The 22,506-nt window shown below is 45.7% G+C and overlaps 1 protein-coding gene across 3 annotated transcripts in view; it reads left to right on the top strand.

Moving 5' to 3' along the window:
• Positions 1-22,506, top strand: part of TTC21B (tetratricopeptide repeat domain 21B) — a 141,901-nt gene that overhangs the window by 81,279 nt on the left and 38,116 nt on the right. For 2 of the 3 annotated variants that reach the window (XM_068245610.1, XM_068245611.1), the window contains exons 18-23: positions 1,389-1,527; positions 1,613-1,719; positions 4,611-4,799; positions 4,911-5,021; positions 21,040-21,121; positions 21,332-21,482. In XM_068245610.1, the coding sequence (XP_068101711.1) occupies positions 1,389-1,527; positions 1,613-1,719; positions 4,611-4,799; positions 4,911-5,021; positions 21,040-21,121; positions 21,332-21,482 (779 nt within the window). The remainder of the gene's footprint in view (positions 1-1,388; positions 1,528-1,612; positions 1,720-4,610; positions 4,800-4,910; positions 5,022-21,039; positions 21,122-21,331; positions 21,483-22,506) is intronic. The other variant, XM_068245612.1, reaches the window with a different exon arrangement.

The raw sequence follows: 22,506 nt of genomic DNA on the forward strand, positions 1-22,506 counted from the left end.
CCCTCTTACCATATCCAGCAAGAGCTTCTTGGATATGTCCTGGTGGCTGCGGTCCTTTTTCTGTGTATAAGTGCAGCCACACTGCACATGCGGGAGCATGAATCGTGCCTGCGCAGTAGCACGGAGACGCTTGTGCATAGCTTCTTGCTACTGCTCAGGCACAGGCCATACTCTCGCATGCGCAGAAGCGCCTTATGTGCTTGGCACTGCTATTTGGCCTGAGGAAGTGGGCAAGTACTCACGAAATGGGTTGCCAGTGCAATAAAAACTCTTCTATTAAGGGAGTTTGTCTTCCTTGAGGTAAGCCACCTCACCTTTTTTCATTTTATTTGTTTTTAAAGTATTTTATTACTCCTGGGCGCCTCTTTCCCCTATATCGCATGCGCAGTACAGTAAAGCTTGACAAGGAGTGCGGCCATAAAAAAGGGTCCCAGCCATCAGCAGTGGGGTCGGGGAGCACATGGGGAGCCTCTGGAGCATCCAGAAAATTCCCTCAATCTGTGGTTAGGGCCCTTTTCCACTCGCTGCGATCTGCTTCAAAAAGCGGATTGTAGCTGTTTTGTCGATCGCTAGAGCACTGCAATTTGCATGTAAAAGGCGGTGCTCATTTCCCACTAGTGCGCGCCATTCTTTCCCCGAATGTAATGGCTGTCTTGCGCGATTCTCATCACGATCGCCCTCGGTTCCTGATGGCTATATGCCACATTCGTGGCTAGTGGAAAAAGCAGCTTGTGTGATGGCAAATGCAGGCAATTGTGCTTGCAATTACGCTTGCTATTGGAAAGGAGCCCTTAGTAACTTTTTTATTAATTTATTTATTTTTTTCCTCCACTTACTTTGGTGTTCCTAGTATGCAGTGACTGTCACCTACCAAACGTGGCCCAAGGAAGGACAGCCAATGTGGTGGGCGGTGAAGGTTCATTAATGCATTTAGAGTATAAAGGCAAACTCTCCTTGCCTGATCCCACAGAAGAGCTGAGGTAGTACAGAATGCTGAAAAAATGGATTGGCATGGATGCAAATGGATCCAGTCACATCAGTCAATTCAGAACAGATCTATTCGATCCATTGGCCCAAGCAGAACACAAGTGTGAGCAGTACTTATTGCTGAATCAAGCGGACGCCGACTTCATCAACTTGCCACATACATTTCCCTTTTTACTCACCTTCCACCATCTATACGGGTCCACTGCATGGAAGACATGACAGCATACAGATTACAACCCCATCAGAAGCCTCGGGCTCATATTGGTTTGCCCCAGACTAGGTGCTCAGGGCGTTTGCCATCGGTCGTTTGCAATCCAGTGGGAGCCTGAGGTTTCTGTGCCCGGCCTGCATGTGTGTGCTTTGTATATCATACATATGACGTTCATGTCGGTCTTCCTCAGGCAATCAGCTATTATGAATCCGCCTTGAAGAGTGGTCAGCAGAATTTCCTCCGCTATGACTTGGCAGAGCTCCTGTTAAAGCTGAAGCAGTATGAGAAGGCAGAGAAGGTTCTACAACAAGCTCTGGATCATGAGATCGGTATGAGCAGGCTCTACATGTAACCTGATGGTATTAGAGAGAACTGATAGATCTGACTATGAGGTGTTTTTTGTTTCCTGTTCAGTTAATGAACTATCTTCCCTTATGGATGACAGCCGTTACCATGTGCTGCTTGCAAAGATTTACAGTAAGATGGAGAAGACTGAAGATGCCATTGTTTCATTACAAAGAGTAATTTCTCATTTCTTTATTGATGTCGCAAATTCACAAAAATAATGTCTTTGTGCTATTGCAATCGCTGTGTCACACATTACAGGGAAATGCCAATCAGTCAATCAAGCTGGTAACTAACATTTGAGGACCTTAAAGTGAACCAGAGACGAAGCACCCTCACATGTTTTACCATATATATCAGTGGGATCATTAGAGAAAACACCTACCCTGCTCTCTGTTTCATCTGTCACTGCTCAGCCTGCCTGTTATCAGCCTTGATAACATCCCCGACTGAGCATTCAGTCTGGCTTTGCTCAGGAATCATTATAGCTACGTCTGTCTTCTCTGATGTCTTTTCAAACCCAAGCCTGCCCCCTTATGGCTCTGCTATAATGACTCCGCTATAATGATTCCTGAGCAAAGCCAGACTGAATGCTCAGTCGGGGATTTTATCAGGGCTGATAACAAGCAGGCTGAGCGGTGAAGAATGAAACAGAGAGCAGGGTAGGTGTTTTTTCTAATGTTCCCACTGATATATATGGTAAAATACATGAGGGTGCTTCGTCTCTGGTTCACTTTAAAACAAAACTTCTGATATATAATAGCAAATATATCGGCGCCAAGGAACAATGGAACCGCCGCTGAGAAGAACAATGTCCAAAAATTCAGAAGTCAGGCATACATTAAAGGTCAGTGCAGGTTTAGAAAGGCATTGTATGTAGGGAATGATAAATTCTTCACCACAATACATCAAATGCTCAGAGGTAGGTATCCGCCAAACATCAAAACAAGAAAAGGCTTACCAGCTCCCAACAACCCACATTATAAGGTTGTAAGATGGCTCAGGTCACAGATAACGTCCAGGGAACATCAGACGTCGTGAAGATCCAGTGGACATCCGTATGGAGGCAAAGTTTCAGGGATTTATATAGGAAAACCAAAACGGCAATATCTAAGCGTAACCAGTTTATTTAGGCATTAGATATAAAAACAATAACTCACATACGGGGCCCATAAACTGGGAACCCCGGAAGATTAGCGTGCATGTAATGGTCAATCGTAGATCAATAGACAATGGTGCCGTCTGTTACCTTCCCGACCGGTTTCGCATTCTTGCGTCATTAGGGGAGTATTCAGATCACTAGGGCACAATATCAATTCTTATTATTTTTAGTATTTTTATAGTGTTGACATCAGAGTATATATTGTCTTGTCACTTAACAGTTCCTCAGAGGAGCTCACAATCTAGTCCCTACGATAGTCATATGTCTATGTATCGTGTAGTGTAGTGTATATACCGTACTCTATGGCCAATTTAGGGGGAAGCCAATTAACTTATCTGTATGCTTTTGAGATGTGGGCGTAAAACCAGAGTACATGGCAAGGAAATGAACAGCGCTACTTAAAAACAGATAAGTGCCTACCTGCAAGAGAGTGCAAGCCCGACTTGTGGGATAAAATACACACCTAGCATACACATGATCTGTCTATCACTGGAGGATGTTGGTTTCCTGTAACAGCTTGCATGCAACTTGTTGAGTACTCGTCCCTCCCACTGCGGAGAAGTCATCCTTGATGGGAGGGGACCTAACACTAACTAAATCCTAACCTATACATATGCATAGCCTGGGTGCGCCACCAAGTAAAATTGTGCAAAAGGTGGATCAGCGCATCACCAGGCTGCCTCCGAATGGCCTCCAATCAGAGGTGCGCTAAGCCCCCCCAGAAACTGCAAACGCACCTGGGGGGCTCAGCGCACCTCCCCTCCACCAACAGATACAGGGAAACTTATGGAGCCAACAAGGTGAATGAAGGAACAACTTCTCGGTAGCGCTGTGTCTCCATGGCAGCCTTGTCACATCAACCTGACATCACGTAACAGCGGAGACGTGGCTGCCAGAAGTAGACAACAGAACCCGTGAATAGGAGGATGAAGGGCGTGACCACCAGTGACAGACAGGTCTGATTGTTAGGTCACATGACTCAACTGAATGCAGCCAGTGTCTACTCTGTGACTAGTTTGTGTGTATATCTAGTGGCCAGTGGAGGGGTGCAGGGGGATGGTGTGGGAGTTTTAATTTTTTAAAAATTTGAGCACCTCCAACTTAAAGTGTACTAGAGCTGAATAAAAGAAAAAGTTTTATCCATAGCTGGGACTTCCTTCAGCCCCATCTGCTCGGATCGCTCCCACGCCGCCGTCCTCTAATGTCTGCAGCACCGGTACCGGTTCCCGTCACTTCTGTCAGTTGCGGCCAGTCTACGCAGGAGAAGTGCGCTCTCTAAATATCTCTCCAGCAGGTTCAGTTTGAGATAATGTCAATTCTAAAGGCTGTACTTATAATTTACATTCATTAAAATAATTTGCTATCAAAATCTGCCATGTTCAATTTTAACCTCACTGGTGATATGATTATTTTTGGAATTTAGGATCTAAAAGCGGTACAAGTTTTCTACAAGCTTTTAGACCCTAAAAGCAGGAAAAATTATACCGCAGTAAGATCAGCGGCAGCCCCTGCACTTACCTCCCTGGGATCCAGCGCTGCAATTCCCCCTCTGTCCTCCAGGTGGCGCTGTACCCCTATAGTGAGATCGCGGTCTGACAACAAACGGCAGTCTCACCTGAGGAATCCAGACCCTCCGAGGATTAGAAGCAGAATGGCTGCCAGCGTCTGGGTCCCGGGGGAGGTGCGATGAAATGCCCACTGCTCTGCACTGTCTCTGCATATCTCCCAGCAGCTACCCCGAGTCAGACTTGGGATTACCGCTCCTGGCTAATTTTTTCCACCCTGAGTCAGGCTCGGGGGTTACCACCACGGAGGTTAATGAAACAATCATTCTGTCTTCTGAAATGAGGGCTTCTTCCAATAAACCAATAATCTCTCTGTACTGTATTGATCCTGTGTCACCAGGCTCGAGAGTTGCAGGCCAGAGTACTGAAGAGGGCTCAGCTCGAGCAAGCAGAGGCCGTCCCGGCTCAGAAAGTTCTAGCGGCCGAAATCTGTGCTGAAATCGCCAGGCATGCCACGGCCCAGCGGGATTATGAGAAAGCAATCAAGTTTTACAAGGAAGCCCTGGTGTACTGCGAGACTGACAATAAGGTGAGATGGGCTATGCCCCCCCCCCCTGCAGAGGCCTGGCTGCCTGTCCTCTGTACAGCATTACAGGACTATAATACAGAAATAACACATCTCTCTGCTATAATTACACAGGTAATAATGGAGCTGGCACACCTGTATCTTGCCCAGGATGATATTGATTCATGTCAGCAGCAATGTGCTCTCTTACTGAAGAATGACCAGGACAATGAAGCCGCTACAATGGTGAGTCGCAAGAGTTGCAACGATCAAGGATGTATGATAATTGATTTTCCTTCTTCACCCTCTAATACTGGCTACCTCTCCGAAGCTTCCTGAACAATAGATTTTAGAGCTGTTTAAGGCTGCATGCACACCTAATATGAGTGGTGCAAGCACTGCATCGCTCCTCAGAAATCAACCTTCATATGACCCTGTGCAATGGTGCGGTGCAGGGCCAGATTTACCATTAGGCACTGTAGGCACGTGCCTACAGGCGCCTGATGATGGAAAGGCAGCTCGCTCCCCACCCCAAGTGCCTCCCTCTCTCCTTCCCTATGCAGTCCTGATCAGAGTGTAAATGAGAGGTTACTCACCCTGCTCTCAGCATTACAAAGATGAGATCTCCCTTCAGTCAGAGGCACCTCTAGCTTTAATACTGAGGGTACCTCTAGCTACCTAATACTTGGGGGCACCGCTAGCTACTTAAAGGGGCACTACAGCGAAAAACTGTAAAATTTAAAATGTGTACAAACATATACAAAAAAGAAGTACATTTTTTCCAGAGTGAAACGAGCCATACATTACTTGTCTCCTATGTTGCTGTCACTGACAGTAGGCTGTAGAAATCCGACAGAAGTGACAGGTTTTGGACTAGTCCATCTCTTTATAGTGGATTCTTAGGGATATATTTTTAAAAGCACTTAATGAATGGCAGTTACTCTGTCCAACTGCCAAAAAACTGTGTAGGGAGCAGGGAAGCCTGCCAGCATCTTTTTATTAATCCTTTTTAGGGAATATCTTTATAAAAATTAAAAGCCTTGCTGAGAATCCCCTATGAAGAGATGGACTAGTCCAAAACCTGTCACTTCTGTCAGATTTCTACTACCTACTGTAAGTGACAGCAACATAGGAGAAAAGTAATTTATGGCTCATTTTACTCTGGAAAAAAATGTACTTCTTATTTGTCTATGTTTGCACATATTTAAAATGTTAAAATTTTTTGCTGTAGTGCTCCTTTAACCACTTCGCATCCAGACCTTTTTTCCCACTTATGGAACAGAGCAGTTTTGACAGTTTAGCTACCGTATTTTTTTCGGAATATAAGATGCTCCGGCATATAAGACGCACCTAGGTTTAGGGGGCAAAAATCGGAGAAAAAAAATGAACTAATCCTAGGTGCGTCTATGGTGCAGGGGCGTCTTATGGCTCCTTTCTCATTAAACTGTCACTATCTTAGCTAAACTGCCCATCTGCACCACACCACACTACACTTCACTTCACTTACCCCTGCTGCCCCCACTACACTACACTTCACTAACTAACCCCTGCTGCTGTAAAAATAAAAAGTGCTATTGTAGATAAAAAACACAAATTTTGTTTGGCTATTCTTACTGCTTATCACAAAACTTAGATTATGTTCCGGTCACAATTTCTGGTGAAGATATTTGATTCTGAAATAATGCTACAGAGTGTATTTTTCACTATGAACTGAGAAAATAAAAGTATTTTTAATGGTAAAAATCAATCTCATTAGCTCAGGAAACGTATATTACCATTCACCAATTAGTGCTGCATTAGTGCCGGAAATGTGCACAGGAGATAGCCCAATCCTGCACTGCCCTGCTTCTGCTACAAGACGTATATCTACTGACTTGTGGCTTAGATGAAGTCACAGAGGATGTATATCTACTGACTTGTGGATAAAGTGGTTAATATTGAGGTTCCTCTAGCTATCTAATACCTGGGGGAACCTCTAGCTACTTACGTGTGGAACTCCAGGCCTGGAGGGTCAGATCCATGGCAGTGTTTAGGATGGACAGAGAGAGAGGAATGTGTTCTACCTGATGGACCACACCTTTCCTAAGTCACACCCACCAATTAATTCGAGCTGTGTCAAAAATGTGTGAGGACCTCGGCCCTCGTAGGACCGGTTTGACATACCTTATATAGAAGGTACTTCTGGCTACCTAAGGGGCACCTCTAGCTTCCTATGACGGGTAAGGGCCCGTTACCACTAGCCACCACGCGCGGCTGTGAGACGTGTGGCGGCAGTTCCGGGTCTGCGGGTACGCAGACGAATACCAGAAGCTGTGCAAGCCTATGGGATTTGCTGCTTCCCGCACGAAAACTGATGGCAATTTTGGCCGAATCGCTAGGGCAAGTGATTCGGCCGGCGTCGCCATTATTTCCTATGGCAGAGTTTCCCCGAAACTTACCAAATCTTTACCAAATCATGTAAACAGGATGTATGTTTATGTGGTTTAGGATGTGAAGGAGAACCACATTCCTGTATAATTATGATTTGCTGGGTTAAGCATTTTATGTACACAACATCTCCCAGCACTTTTTCCATCTAGCAGTGGCAATGGATGAAGGAAATCTCTCCACACACTGGGCTGATGTCATTCTGTCCCCTGGGTTTGGCAGCTTTGATGTTTGGCATTTAATATGTGTTTGCAGGAGAGTCTTGTATTCCTAGAACACCTAATCTGTAGATCTGTCAGTTCCTGCGTTCTGCACTGGGCTGACCCAAACACTGCTGAAAAGGGCACAACATTTTAATTTAACGTTCTGTACATACACAGTTTTTATTCAAAATACAAAGGGAACCTAAAGCGAGCCTTCCATATTTATTTACTTTTAACCACTTAAGGACCGCAGGAATTTTCTATGATCTGTGCTGGGTGGGCTCTTCAGCCCCCAGCACAGATCGTGTTGCAGCCAGGGCGATCAGACTCCCCCCCCCCCCCCCTTTTTCCCCACTAGGGGGATGTCCTGCTGGGGGGGGGTCTGATCGCCGCCGGCTTGCTGTGCCTAGCGGGGGGACGCCTCAAAGCCCCTCTCCGCAGCGATATTCCCCCTCCCTCTCCTTCCCTTCCTCCCCATCTCAATATAGGCGGTACAGGGCAGTGATCCGTCCTGTACTGCCTCAGATATCAGATAACGGCGATCCCCGGCCAATCAGAGGCCGGGGATCGCAGATTTCCTTTACGGCGCTGCTGTGAAAGCAGCGCCGTGTGATGTAAACACCAGGGATTTCTTCCCCGGGTGTTTACATTTCGCCTGCGAGCCGCGATCGGAGGCTCGCAGGCTGTTCACGGAGCCCACACCCCCCCCCCCCCGCCTATCGGCGTTGGCTGGTAGTTAAGTGGGTAGACAATACCTGCTGATCTCTATGGCTGCAATAGTGTCTGACTCACACACCTGAAACAAGCATGCAGCTAATTCAGACTCCAGTCAGAGCACCTGAATGCTTGTTCAGGGTCTATGGCTAAGAGTATTAAAGGCAGAGGATCAACAGGCCAGCCAGGCAATATGCATTGTTTAAAAGAAAAAAATAAATATGGCAACCTCTAAACCCCTCTCGCTTTAGGTTCCCTTTAGGGCATCTTACCAGCTTAAAAAAAAAAGTCAAACCTTGTTTGGGTGTTTATTTCTGTCTTTGTCCCCATTGAGTTTTATTTTATTGACTTGTTCCCGGAACCTACAATGGACTAAAGCACACCTGAACTGAGGGGGGGCATAGAGCCTGCCATATTTATTTCCATTTATACAATGCATATTGCCTGGCTGTCCTGCTGATCCTCTGCTTCTAATACTTCTAGCCATAGCCCCTGAATAAGGATGCAGATCAGATGTTTCTGACTGCAGTCTGACTGGATTAGCTACATGCTTGTTTCAGGGCTATGATTCAGAACAGGAAGTACACTTTGACGTGGAAGTGAACAGCTTTTGGCAAAAACTGTTTTGAAAATCACTTTGTTTAGTGATTTTTAAATCGATTTTACATTTTTCCTGTACATTACATTGAGGCGTAATCACCTCCAAAATACTGCAGGACCAGAGATGTCGCGAACGGTTCCCGAACCGTTCGCCGGCGAACATCTCTGCATCAGTGGGCCTTCTACTACTTCCGGGTCGCTATGATCCGGAGTAGTACGCCTGCGCTGCCCGGCGGAGCGCGTCCTAGATCGCGCTCCTGTTGCCGGGCACTCTCTGCGCATGTGCGTGACTTCATGAACGACGTCACGCTCATGCGCAGAGAGTGCCCGGCAACAGGAGCGCGATCTAGGAAGCGGAAGTAGTAGAAGGCCCAGAGATGTTTGCCCGGCGAACGGTTCGGGCCATCTCTATGCAGGACCTGAAATTGCATTTGAGAAAATATCACACTGCTCTTGTGTGGACTAGCCCATAGAAAGACATTAGCCAAGTGCATTTTGAAACGCTAGCGCTTTTAAAGAGACACTGATTTATTTATTTTGTACCTTATTTTGTTAAAAAGTCCTCTTCAGCATTAAATTCTAAGTGGAATCGCTGCACCCCCACGGCAGATGAGTGATTTATTACCGAGAAATAGACCTGCAAAGTACCACAACTTTGCAGGTCGCAGATTATGCTGCCCTGGGGAGGCAGAGCATTGTGCAGTAGCTTTGCGATCTCCGCCTCCTCTCAGTGAAAGAAGACTGAGAGGGGCAGGGAGAGGCGGCGATCCATGGAGATTGACTGTGAAGGAGGCAGAGCTACAGCGCAAAGCTTTGCTTCTTCTAAAAAGAAAAGCTCTGCGAGTCCTGGAACTTTGCAGGGCTATCTCTCAGTAATAAATCTCTTGTTCTGCCGAGGGAATGCGGCGATTCCACTTAGTAGTTAATGCTGAAGACGACTTTATAACAAAATAAGGTAAAAAAAGAGACTTCAGAGTCTTTAAAGCGCTCTAAAGCCCTCAAATGCTACTCAGCAGTGTAAAGCCCGAGTAACAGTACCTGTGAAGATTGTCGTTTATTCAGTTAATGAATGGTGAATTCAACGATAAAATAGAGTCCACTGAACACATTTTGTGTTATAAAAGGTGTTTCATCAATCTAAAAGTGCCCATTAACAGTACAATTTTTCAGATGCAATCTTTCGACACAGTTTTTACGATTGAATTTTACAGAAAACTGTGCAGTCTGTGTTGAAAATCTGTTTAAAACTATTCTATGGTTAATTGGATCAGAAAACTCAATCGATCTGAATGTTGGATTTTAGATCGTATTGGAGGAGAGAAAATTCCCTAATCAACGAGTTTATGGGAACAATTGATAAATAGCATCTTATTACTCGTAAAAATTGCGTCAAAAGATCGCATTTGATAAAAAAAATTGTACCGATAACTGGCACCTTTATAGAGCTAACCGAAAAATGAGAAGATGTGAAATCTTGCGCTACGGAACCAGGGGCTAGCATAGGCCAACGCAGGGTGGGGAGGGTTGGGGATTACAGCTGCCCAGAATCCCCCTCAGACCACGGTTAATGCAGTGTCTGGGGACAGGCACAAATTGAGTCACCAGAATATCTGCAGACATCCTGCAGCTCACAGCACTGCCCCCTTTTTCCCTGCTACAATTGGCGTGGATGTAGCAGCAGTGTGTACATAGAGCATGGAGCAGCAGCGTGTGTACAGAGCATGGAGCGGCAGCGTGTGTACAGAGCATGGAGCGGCAGCGTGTGTACAGAGCATGGAGCGGCAGCGTGTGTACAGAGCATGGAGCAGCAGCGTGTGTACAGAGCATGGAGCAGCAGCGTGTGTACAGAGCATGGAGCAGCAGCGTGTGTACAGAGCATGGAGCAGCAGCGTGTGTACAGAGCATGGAGCAGCAGCGTGTGTACAGAGCATGGAGCAGCAGCGTGTGTACACAGAGCATGGAACAGCAGCGTGTACACAGAGCATGGAGCAGCAGCGTGTGTACACAGAGCATGGAGCAGCAGCGTGTGTACACAGAGCATGGAGCAGCAGTGTGTGTACAGAGCATGGAGCAGCAGCGTGTGTACAGAGCATGGAGCAGCAGCGTGTGTACAGAGCATGGAGCAGCAGCGTGTGTACAGAGCATGGAGCAGCAGCGTGTGTACAGAGCATGGAGCAGCAGCGTGTGTACAGAGCATGGAGCAGCAGCGTGTGTACAGAGCATGGAGCAGCAGCGTGTGTACAGAGCATGGAGCAGCAGCGTGTGTACAGAGCATGGAGCAGCAGCGTGTGTACAGAGCATGGAGCAGCAGCGTGTGTACAGAGCATGGAGCAGCAGCGTGTGTACACAGAGCATGGAGCAGCAGCGTGTGTACACAGAGCATGGAACAGCAGCGTGTGTACACAGAGCATGGAGCAGCAGCGTGTGTACACAGAGCATGGAGCAGCAGCGTGTGTACACAGAGCATGGAGCAGCAGTGTGTGTACAGAGCATGGATCAGCAGTGTGTGTACAGAGCATGGAGCAGCTCTGGGGAACTTAACAGAGGACAGAGTCAGGTATGAGCACAGCTCTGTGCCCCTGCTGTATGAATGCTTCACTTTTTCCTTCATTAGCAATGTTGGCTGTCCTCATTATTATCTGTATCCAAACTGCTCCTGATCGATTCCCGTTGTCGATCGGAAGCAGATCGGACATTTAGGAAATAATTGTCAGATCCTGCCAGTCGGACTGGAAATTGCATTGTGTGTACCCAGCATGATGTCCTACCATATTATTATACTGTATTGTGCGTGGCTGAGGGAGACCTTTCAGGAATACCCCCTTGAAAATCCTGGGTTTGCCCCTGGTTAGAGCAACGATCTAGTGTCACTTGGAGTCCAGCAGCTCCTCGGTACCCGGCTGTGAGGTAGGCTTGAATGAAAGAACAAAAAGGAGCGCTCTGTAGAGAAGTAACGTTTTAATGAACAAATATTCAATAAAAATGCACTTACTGGGAGGTGCTAAAGGGGGTGTGGCCAGAAAAATAGCAAAAAAAATTAACCCTTTGCACACTTGCATGCAAATGTTTAAAGTGTACCTTAAGTGTCCCCAAAAAAATGAGTTTTACTCACCTGGGGCTTACCTCAGCCCCCTGCAGCTGATCGGTGCCCACGACGAGTCGCTCCGATGCTCCGGGTCCCGCTGGCAGCCACTTCCGGTTTCGCCGTCAGGACCCGTCAGGCTGGGGAACGCGGCTGATACTACGCGTTCCCAGCCAAAATAGCACCCCTATGCGGCCATATGTCCGCATAGGCACCCGTATGCGGACATATGGCCGCATAGGGGTGCTATTTTGGCTGGGAACGCGTAGTATCAGCCGCGTTCCCCAGCCTGACGGGTCCTGACGGCGAAACCGGAAGTGGCCGCCAGCGGGACCCGGAGCATCAGAGCGACTCGTCGTGGGCACCGATCAGCTGCAGGGGGCTGAGGTAAGCCCCAGGTGAGTAAAACTCATTTTTTTTGGGACACTTAAGGTTCACTTTAAACAAATGCATTCACAGATTCACTCATCCAGGCACCACTGTTATCCCTACAGCTAAGTTAAAAGCCGGGGTCTTAGTTCACAGAGGAATGCATTCACTTGCTTAGTCACCTACACTGTGCAGAAGTACCCAGGTAAACTTAGGTGTCCTAACTCTGACCCTGTAACATGCATAGTGCAGACATGCAAACACATTCATTGCATCAAACCTATGTGGGGATTATTATTACAGGGTCAGAGTTAGGACACATACGTTTACTGGGTACTTCTGCACAGTGTAGGTGACTAAGCAAGAGAATACATTCTTCTGTGGACTAAGACACCAGCTTTTAACTTAGCTGTAGGGCTAACAGTGGTGCATGGATGAGTGAATCTGTGAATGCATTTGTTTCAACATTTGCATGCGATTGTGCAAAGGGTTAATGTTCTTTTACTACTTGTTTTGCCGCCTCCACACCTTCGTCAGGTCCTTTATAGAGCAACTTCTTCAGCTCTAATGAGATAAAGGTGATACGCAAACACTTCGGCCTTTTTTCACTTGGAAGATCTATCAAAAATCTATGTAATTGCAGCCTTACACATTTTGATTCAGTGCAAGGCTACTTGCCGCCGATCGGCTGCCGCTTGATTGATATCCATCTGGTACAATCAATGAATTCAACTTTGGACAAAAATCTATCAGATAATCAATTGATCGAGCTGCCCGCGACATTTTCAAGTAGATTCGATCAGCGTGGTCAGATATCGATAGGAAAAATCGATGTATGGCCTTCATTACTTGTTTCACATGCAGCTTTCATTTAGGTAACTTGTGATTATCATTATATTTTTATAATGATGTGCTCAGTTTCCCTTGCTTGGGTTTTCTTTAGGGCTGCTGTAGAGGGGAGAGCATGAGATTCTGTTTTAGCTTTAATCTTCTGGAAAGAGATCTGACCCCAGGCAGCATTTGCTGTTTCTCTCCTTCTCCCTGCGCTCAGCTCCTGATACAGCCTCACAGCAGTGTACTCAGACACCTTATTAGCAGAGGAGATGAAGAGATAGGCCACAATGCACAATTCACATTTTACAAGCTAATGTTTCTGTATTGTGTCATGATGGTGTATGGTGACAGCTCAGGCAGGTGTCAGGATGTGAAGGAAAACACACACACACAGACACACACACACACACACACACACACACACACACACACACACACAGACACACACAGACACACACACACACACACACACACACACACACACACACACACACACACACACACACACACACACACACACATACACAAACACACACACACAGAGACACTCACACACAGATACACAGACACACACACACACAGACACACACACACACAGACACACACACACAGACACACACACACAGACACACACACACAGACACACACACAGAGAGAGACAGACACACACACACGACACATCATGCTGATGATTTTTGGATTGGGGAATGATAAAGAGGAGCTGTCAGCCATATTGTCTCAGAAAAAAACACATATATAATTAGATAAATACTTGCTCTACTTACGGTACATAACATATGTATTGCACTGTCCACGTTTTGATTTTAGTAATTTTTCTACAGTAAAAAAGAGAAAATCCTTCTTAGCATTTCTCATTTTAACAGTGGCTATTTTGAGGCCAATCCTGATTTCATTTCCTCCTTTACTCTCCTCTGCCTGATTTGCCCGCCCTTCACTATAGATAGTGCATTGTCTCAGCATTAGAAATATTAGCCAGTCAGAGAGGAACAGAGGTGTGGGAGGGGGAAACAGGAGGGAAAGCGGCTTCAGCCAATCAGGCTGCATTAGTTAAAGAGACTCTGAAGCGAGAATAATTCTCGCTTCAGAGCTCATGGTTAGCAGGGGCACGTCCCTTCACCCCCAAACCCCCCACTGCGACACTTGGTCGCAGACTTGGTCGCTCCTGGAGGCAGGGCTAACGGCTGCAGCCCTGCCTCCAGTCGCGTCTATCAGCGGCACATCGCCGCCTCTCCCCCGCCCCTCTCAGTTAAGGAAGACTGAGAGGGGCGGGGGAGAGGCGGAGATACGCGCTGACAGACGCGCGTGGGGCAGGGCTGCGGCGGTTAGCCCTGCCCCAACCAGGAAGCGCTCCCCCGCTGAAACGAGGGGATTTGGGGGATCAGGGACCCCCCGTTAAGCCGCGGGATAGCGGCGGTTTAACAGGGGCACACATGCCCCTGCTATCTATGAGGTATGAAGCGAGATTTATTCTCGCTTCAGACTCTCTTTAAAGGGAACCTTAAAGTGAACCTCCGGACTAAAAATCTACTCAGCAGAACTGGAAAGGCTTGGCATTTCTTTAAAGGGAAGGTTCAAGCAAAATAAAAAAATGAGTTTCACTAACCTGGGGCTTCTACCAGCCCCATGCAGCCATCCTGTGCCCTCGTAGTCACTCACTGCTGCTCCAGTCCCCTGCTGGCAGCATGCCGACCTCGGAGGTCGGCAGGACGCATTGCGTACGTTTTTACGCATTCCCGCTAGTTAAGAACATTAACACATACGTTTTTACGAGTTACTGGTTTAATGCGTAAATTTTTACGCATTGAACCAGTAATGCGTAAAAACGTATGTGTTAATGTTCCTGCACTAGTGGGAATGCGTAAAAACGTACGCAATGCGGCCCGCCGACCTCCGAGGTCGGCATGCTGCCAGTGGGGGACTGGAGCAGCAAAAAGTGACTACGAGGGCACAGGATGGCTGCATGGGGCTGGTAGAAGTCTTAGGTAAGTGAAACTCATTTTTTTATTTTGCTTGGACCTTCCCTCTAACAGTTTCACAGCATCTGAACTTTGTTTTTCTTACCAAAGCATCATTTTTAGCTGCGTTTTTAGCTAAGCTCCACCCATCAAAGAAAACTGCCCGGGCTTTTTTTCCCTGTTTTCTCTGATGCTGTGCAAAGCATGATGGGATTTCCTATGTTGTTATTCACATTGCCTAGCAACTGGGAGGGGTGATCAGGACACATGACAGTTGGAACTGTGTCTCATGCTCCCTGTCACCTCCTTTCAACCAAAAAGATGGCTGCCCCCATGAAATCACAAACATTTGCCTGTTCTTTTAAAACAGGGTGGGTAAGAGATTATATTGCCTATCTATTTTAATTAACATAACTAATGTAACTTAATAAGAGTATGTTTGTTTAGGCTGAAGTTCCTCTCTAACTGAGAGGGATATGAATGCTTCCTTTTAAACAATACCAATTGGGCAGCACGGTGGCGTAGTGGTTAGCTCTCTCGCCTTGCAGCGCTGGGTCCCTGGTTCGAATCCCAGCCAAGGCACTATCTGCAAAGAGTTTGTATGTTCTCTCCGCGTCTGCGTGGGTTTCCTCCGGGCACTCCGGTTTCCTCCCACATTCCAAAAAACATACGGATACGTTAATTGGCTCCCCATAAAAAAATTGGCCCTAGACTACAGTACTTACACCACATAATATAGACATATGGTAGGGATTAGATTGTGAGCTCCTTTGAGGGACAGTTAGTGACAAGATGTATACTGTACAGCGCTGTGTAATATGTCGGTGCTATATAAATACTAAATAATAATAATAATAATACCAGTTGCTTGTCAGTCCTGCTCATCTCTGTGGCTGCAGTATTGGATGAACCACACACCTGAAACAAGCATGAAGCTAATCCAGTCTGACTTCAGTCAGAGCACCTGATCTGCATGCTTGTTCAGGGGCTGTGGCTGAAAGTATTAGAAACACAGGATCAGCAGGAGAGTCAGGCAACTGGTGTTATTTTAAAAGGAAAAATCCATAGCCTTCCCTTTAAGTCTGAGGGCGAAGTAGAGAAGCAAAAAAAAAGGACAACCCAGCATGCCCTGCAACTTCCTTTTTGTGTACTAAATTTTGTGTGTACTAAATAAGAGTCAGGTAAACTGGGGAATGATCATTTATCAACAAGAAAAGTAATAGTGATTTTAGCTTTTGGATTGCCTGGTTAGCAACCTAGTTACTTGTTTACCAGATAAAGATTAGGAATTGATTTTATGCCCGACAGTTACACTTTAAGAAAAAGGATAGTGAGCAGTTTAACCACTTTACCCCCGCCCGTACGAATTTCTCCGTCCCTTTTTCCATCCTTTAACCCCCAGGGACGGAGAAATCCGTACTTTCCGCGCTCCCGCCGCTGCCTGCACTCCTGCTCGTAAACACGCCGCCCGCCGCTAGTAAACGCGCCGCCGCCCGCTCGCCCGGAGATCAATGAACGGTAAAATCCATTCCCGTTCGTTGATCTAAGCCCCGCAATGATCCGCTGCTCTCAAAAAATTAACTCATTACCTCCCACACTCCCCAATTTTTTTTTTTTATTTTTTTTTGTAATTAAAAAAAAATTAAAAAATGTACAATTAAAAAAAATACATATATAGTTACCTTCGGGACTGAACTTTTTAAATATTTATGTCAGGAGGGTATAACACTGTTACTTTATAAACTATGGGCTTGTAATTAGGGATGGACGCAAAACTGAAAAAAATGCACCTTTATTTCCAAATAAAATGTTGGCGCCAAACATTGTGATAGGGACATAATTTAAACGGTTTTATAACCGGGACAAAAGGGCAAATAAATTTCATGGGTTTTAATTACAGTAGCATGCATTATTTAAAAACTATAATGACCGAAAACTGAAAAATAATTATTTTTTTCCCACATCTTTCCTATTTTCCCATTAAAACACATTTAGAATAAAATAATTCTTGGCATAATGTCCCACCTAAAGAAAGCCTAATTGGTGGTGGAAAAAACAAGATATAGTTCATTTCATTGTGATAAGTAATGATAAAGTTATAGACGAATGAATGGAAGGAGAGCTGAAAGGTAAAAATTGCTCTGGTGCTCAGGGGGTAAAACCCCTCAGTGGTGAAGTGGTTAAGAATTTAACTTCCATATCTGTTTCACCACTGTCACAGTGATGTAGTGGTTAGCACTATCGCCTTGCAGCACTGGATCTCCGGTTTCAATCCCAGCCAGGGGACTATCTGCATGTAGTTTGTATGTTCTCCCTTTGTCTGTGTGGGTTTTCTCTAGGCACATCCCCAAATAAACAGAGATTAGTTAATTCGCTTCCCCCTAAATTGGCCCTAGACTACAATACATACACTACACAATTATTATTATTCAGTATTTATATGATGCTGACCTCTTCCGCAGTGCTGTACAGAGTATATTATCTTATCACTTAACTGTCCCTCAGAGGAGCTCACAATTTAATCCTATACATACAGGGCTGGATTTGTACTTTCCAGTGCCCTAGGCCTGCTGTCACAAAATGTCCCCCCCCCCCCAAAAAAAAAAAACATTTTGTCCAACACTCTGACTAGCGATCATTGGTTTGAATAGGCTCATTTCAGTTGTGCTGCTCTGCCCCCCATTCAACAAATAATTCCTGTAATTTGCGCTCCTGCCCGAATGTGCACAGCAGCCGATAGTGTTCTGGGCATGCATACTGGAGAAATGACGCTGATGTATGACCGGTACTTGTCAACAATGCATAACACTGTACCGGCCTTGGGCAGGAGCGAGAAATTACATGGATCGCGAGTGGCCAGAGCATGCGCTGCTTCTTTGTCCTCTGTGCAACTGGCTGAAGTCGGAGCCACAAACAGGTGCCAGGGCAGTGCAATGGAGAGAAGCCCATCCAAAACAGTGAACAGGTAAGTAGCAAACATCCTGTCAAGACCCACTTTGGATGTTCTGTTGTAATTAGAGTGGAGCCTGAACTCAGAACTTCCTCTCTGCTCTAAAAGATACGCAACAGCATAACCTTTAAATAAAAACATTTATTTGTTACAGCTGATACAAATCCTGCAATAAATCTGCAGTGTGTCTACTTCCTGCTTTTATGGAAGCAGACATATTTTTATCATCCTGTGCTCTAACATATTGACAGTATACAGGAACAAAGTCTGAAGAAGGCTTATTAGCAGAAAGCTTACTCTTTTTTTCTTTTAAGCCAATAAATGGTATCATCCTGATTCAAAACTCTCTGCTTTCGCTGATGGCTAAGAGGGTACAATGCTCTATTGCTACAGGAAAGTAGAAGGATGCCAAACCAAACACGCTAGCATAGAGGTAGTAACAGTTCAGGTGTCCTTTAAGTGACCGTTTAGCAATGAAAGGTAGGCAAACAGCATTTTTATTCCTTCAGTTCTCATAGATGGTAGGAGCTGAAGGACAGAAAATTAGCCAGGAAAGAGTTAACTGAAGCAGACAAGAGATCACTGCTAGCTAGGAAAAAAAAGAGAAACATAAATTAGGGTTAGATAAAGTAATTAACAACTGCTGGGGTCAGTGTCAAAGCTGTAAAAGAGGTGAAGAAACTAGCAGAGCTCACTGATGCTTGTGAATGCCTGCATTAAAACCCAGCAGAACTTAGTTCTATCTGCTTTGTAATGTAAATCTCTGGTATTTCTCACATCATCTGTATGCCCATCATACATAGGAATGGATTATCAGGTGACAGTTATGATTGATCCTGATTGTTATAACACACCAGGAAATGTAAGAGAGAGAAGCAGGGATTGAGGAACTGTGGAATTTAGCTATTAGTGCAGAGCAGGGCGCTGGTTGGCTGCACTGTGGGACCAGAAGAGATTATTTACTTTGACATATGACTTCTTCTCTCTCCAAGTCCTGCCACCCTTTTTATCTTATATGATTTTCTCGCCCTAGGCTGTGGCCTTCTGGCCTTCCCAGAAATCCGGCCCTGTATACATAGACATATGACTATGGTAGGGATTAGATTGTGAGCTCCTCTGAGGAAGAGTTAAGTGATGAGACAATATACACTGTACAGTGCTGCAAAAGATGTCGGCGCTATATAAATACTAAATAATATATGTGTGTATGCTTGCTAGCATAATTGTTCCAGAACCATGTTTATAATCCAAAGCACTCTTATAGCAAAGCAAATCTATATCTACAAACAAGTCCCTGCTGACATGCGGTTTGGACTTGACTCTATGCAGCGCATAGTATTGCTTTATCCCATGCAGGCTAAGAACGGAGGGGAGCTGATGTCACATGCCGTGCTCCAACACTAGTATCGCTTCCCCATCCAAGCTTCGTCAGGGCACCATGTCAGGGGCATGTTAGACACTGCCGTGTGTCTGTTTTTAACGGGGATTTTTGTAGGGGTTTTGATTGATTGTGTCAAAGGGATTATTGTTATATGTAGAAGTCTGCAACCCACTAATTTTCAAGGAATTCTTATATAGTAAACTTTTGAATTAGTAAACTAATTAGCCAGGTCACTTGAAGTTTACTATAAAGGGATTCTACTGTATATATGTGTCAGTTTGTATAAAGTCATAAGTGTAGCTGTATTAATCCTGCTTACTTGCATTTAATGGCAAGCAGGAAGATTTATAGAATAAAGTAGAAAAAACCCAGAGTGAAATGGGGAGGGGGAGTCAAAATTAACAGTTTACCACCATGGCTCATCCCCCTTCCCTTGGATCTTCCTCTCATTGGGTGCTGTGTTCATATGCCCCACCTATTGACCCTTGCCTCCTGGTCCCACACTCATCTCTCCCATTCAGGCTCAGGCTTTGGGCCGAACTGCGCACAACCTGGCAGCTGCAGACAATAACACAACGGTGTCATCACATGTAAGCTGGCTTGCACTCTAGAATGTGCAGAAAAAGTGAAGGCTCTGGAGGAGGCCCCCTGAATGAATGAGAGTGGGAGAGGCAACAGGAAGTGAAAAAGAAATCTGGACATATGCAGCCTTTACTATTGGGGAGGTGGGTATGAGTCAGGCAAAAATGGCTCTGGAAATGTGGGCACACCAGGCGCCACCATAGGCAGTAATGTGAATTACAGCTATAGCGGTGCTCAGTCAGAAATTTGGGCACCTTCTAAAGCTGATAGCAATGGCTGGCAGACTAATTACATCTTGCCCCATGAGTCTTGGAGGCCTGGAGGGGGAATAGTAATTATTCCCGCTGGGAACTTGAAGTTTTTTTTACTTTACCCTGCGCCCAAATTTCCCAGCCCCTTAATTACATGTACACAGGTGGGTAGCCTTTGAGCAAGAATGCACCATCATGTCTACTTATTATTAGGGATGGCCCTGCTTAGGAGAACTCGCAGAGAAACATGTGATCAGTTTGATCAGCTGATAGATTTGTAAGGTTCTAATTTGCTGGTCCTAATCATGTGTTAAACCAGGAAGTCATTACAGCAAATCAGGACCTTACAAATCTATCAGCTGATCAAACTGATCACATGCTTCTCCATGAGTTCTCCTAATCACGGCCATCCCTACTTATCGCCTAACATCCATTCTGTTGCTGCGGCTCATAAAATTTGCATCTGTAATGCATGCTGCCTGACTGTATCATTTCATTTCTGACCAGTTGCCGAACCCAGCTTTCTGGTTTACAACAAAATGTGATGTCTCCATCCACATAACACAGAAATAATCAGATTTGTACATTTATTGCAAAGAAATGGTTGGAGTGGGTGGGGGAAACAGGGAAAAAGGTACCCAAATGTAATAAAATGAGTTAAAAGCAATGACATGAAAAAGCAACACGTGACTTACATCAATAGGTGACGAGGTTTTTTGCACAATGGCAACGCGTTTCATGAATGGACATCCCACTTCCTCAGGCCAATAAATCGTGCCTACTGTATATATATTAGCTTGCACTGAACTGAAGTAACGTGACAAATCTGTAGTCAGAAGTCAGAGAGGTAGATCCAGGTATCTATATTATATATGGTATGTTTTATGTCCTACAGATGATGGCGGATCTGATGTTCAGGAAACAGGACTACGAGCAGGCCGTGTTTCATTTTCAACAGCTGTTGGAGCGCAAGCCAGGTAGGCGCATAAGTGGTGATTTATGTCGGCAGATGTGCAGCCGAGCCTCAGCATGTCCTTTTGCCCCAACACACACTAACTTGCAGTGCTCATTGAGTTGTACGCAATTGTTCCTCCAAGGACAGAGCTTGCCCGATACAGTTTTTTATTTTTAGAAGTTGCCCGATGGGTCCCAAATCAGCCACAAACCTCTACTGCTTTCCTTTACAGATAATTACGCCACACTTTCTCGCTTGTTCGACCTTTTAAGAAGGGCTGGAAAACTGGAAGAAATCCCTAAGTTTTTAGATCTGGCTGAGAAGTTTTCCTCCAGAGCAAAGCTAGAACCTGGCTTCCACTACTGCAAGGGATTATACATGTGGTATGTGTAATGTGCCAGTAAGTATACCAGCCTGTGTCTCCTGTGCTGACTGCATGACTTCACTCAGTGCAAGTTTACATGGTACGCCTTCCTCTCTTGTTGGTATACCAGCCTGTGTCTCCTGTGCTGACTGTATGACTTCACTCCAGTGCAAGTTCACATACTGCGCCTTCCTCTCTTGTTGGTATACCAGCCTGTGTCTCCTGTGCTGACTGCATGACTTCACTCCAGTGCAAGTTCACTTGCTACGCCTTCCTCTCTTGTTGGTATACCAGCCTGTGTCTCCTGTGCTGACTGCATGACTTCACTCCAGTGCAAGTTCACATGCTATGCCTTCCTCTCTTGTTGGTATACCAGCCTGTGTCTCCTGTGCTGACTGCACGACTTCACTCCAGTGCAAGTTCACATGCTACGTCTTCCTCTCTTGTTGGTATACCAGCCTGTGTCTCCTGTGCTGATTGTATGACTTCACTCCAGTGCAAGTTCACATACTACGCCTTCCTCTCTTCTTGGTATACCAGCCTGTGTCTCCTGTGCTGACTGCATGACTTCACTCCAGTGCAAGTTCACTTGCTACGCCTTCCTCTCTTGTTGGTATACCAGCCTGTGTCTCCTGTGCTGACTGTACGACTTCACTCCAGTGCAAGTTTACATGCTACGTCTTCCTCTCTTGTTGGTATACCAGCCTGTGTCTCCTGTGCTGACTGTATGACTTCACTCCAGTGCAAGTTCACTTGCTCTGTCTTCCTCTCTTGTTGGTATACCAGCCTGTGTCTCCTGTGCTGACTGTATGACTTCACTCCAGTGCAAGTTCACACGCTACATCTTCCTCTCTTGTTGGTATACCAGCCTGTGTCTCCTGTGCTGACTGTATGACTTCACTCCAGTGCAAGTTCACATACTACGCCTTCCTCTCTTGTTGGTATACCAGCCTGTGTCTCCTGTGCTGACTGCATGACTTCACTCCAGTGCAAGTTCACTTGCTACGCCTTCCTCTCTTGTTGGTATACCAGCCTGTGTCTCC

Source organism: Hyperolius riggenbachi, chromosome 7 (genome assembly GCF_040937935.1).
Source record: "Hyperolius riggenbachi isolate aHypRig1 chromosome 7, aHypRig1.pri, whole genome shotgun sequence".
Taxonomy (NCBI): Eukaryota; Metazoa; Chordata; class Amphibia; order Anura; family Hyperoliidae; genus Hyperolius; species Hyperolius riggenbachi.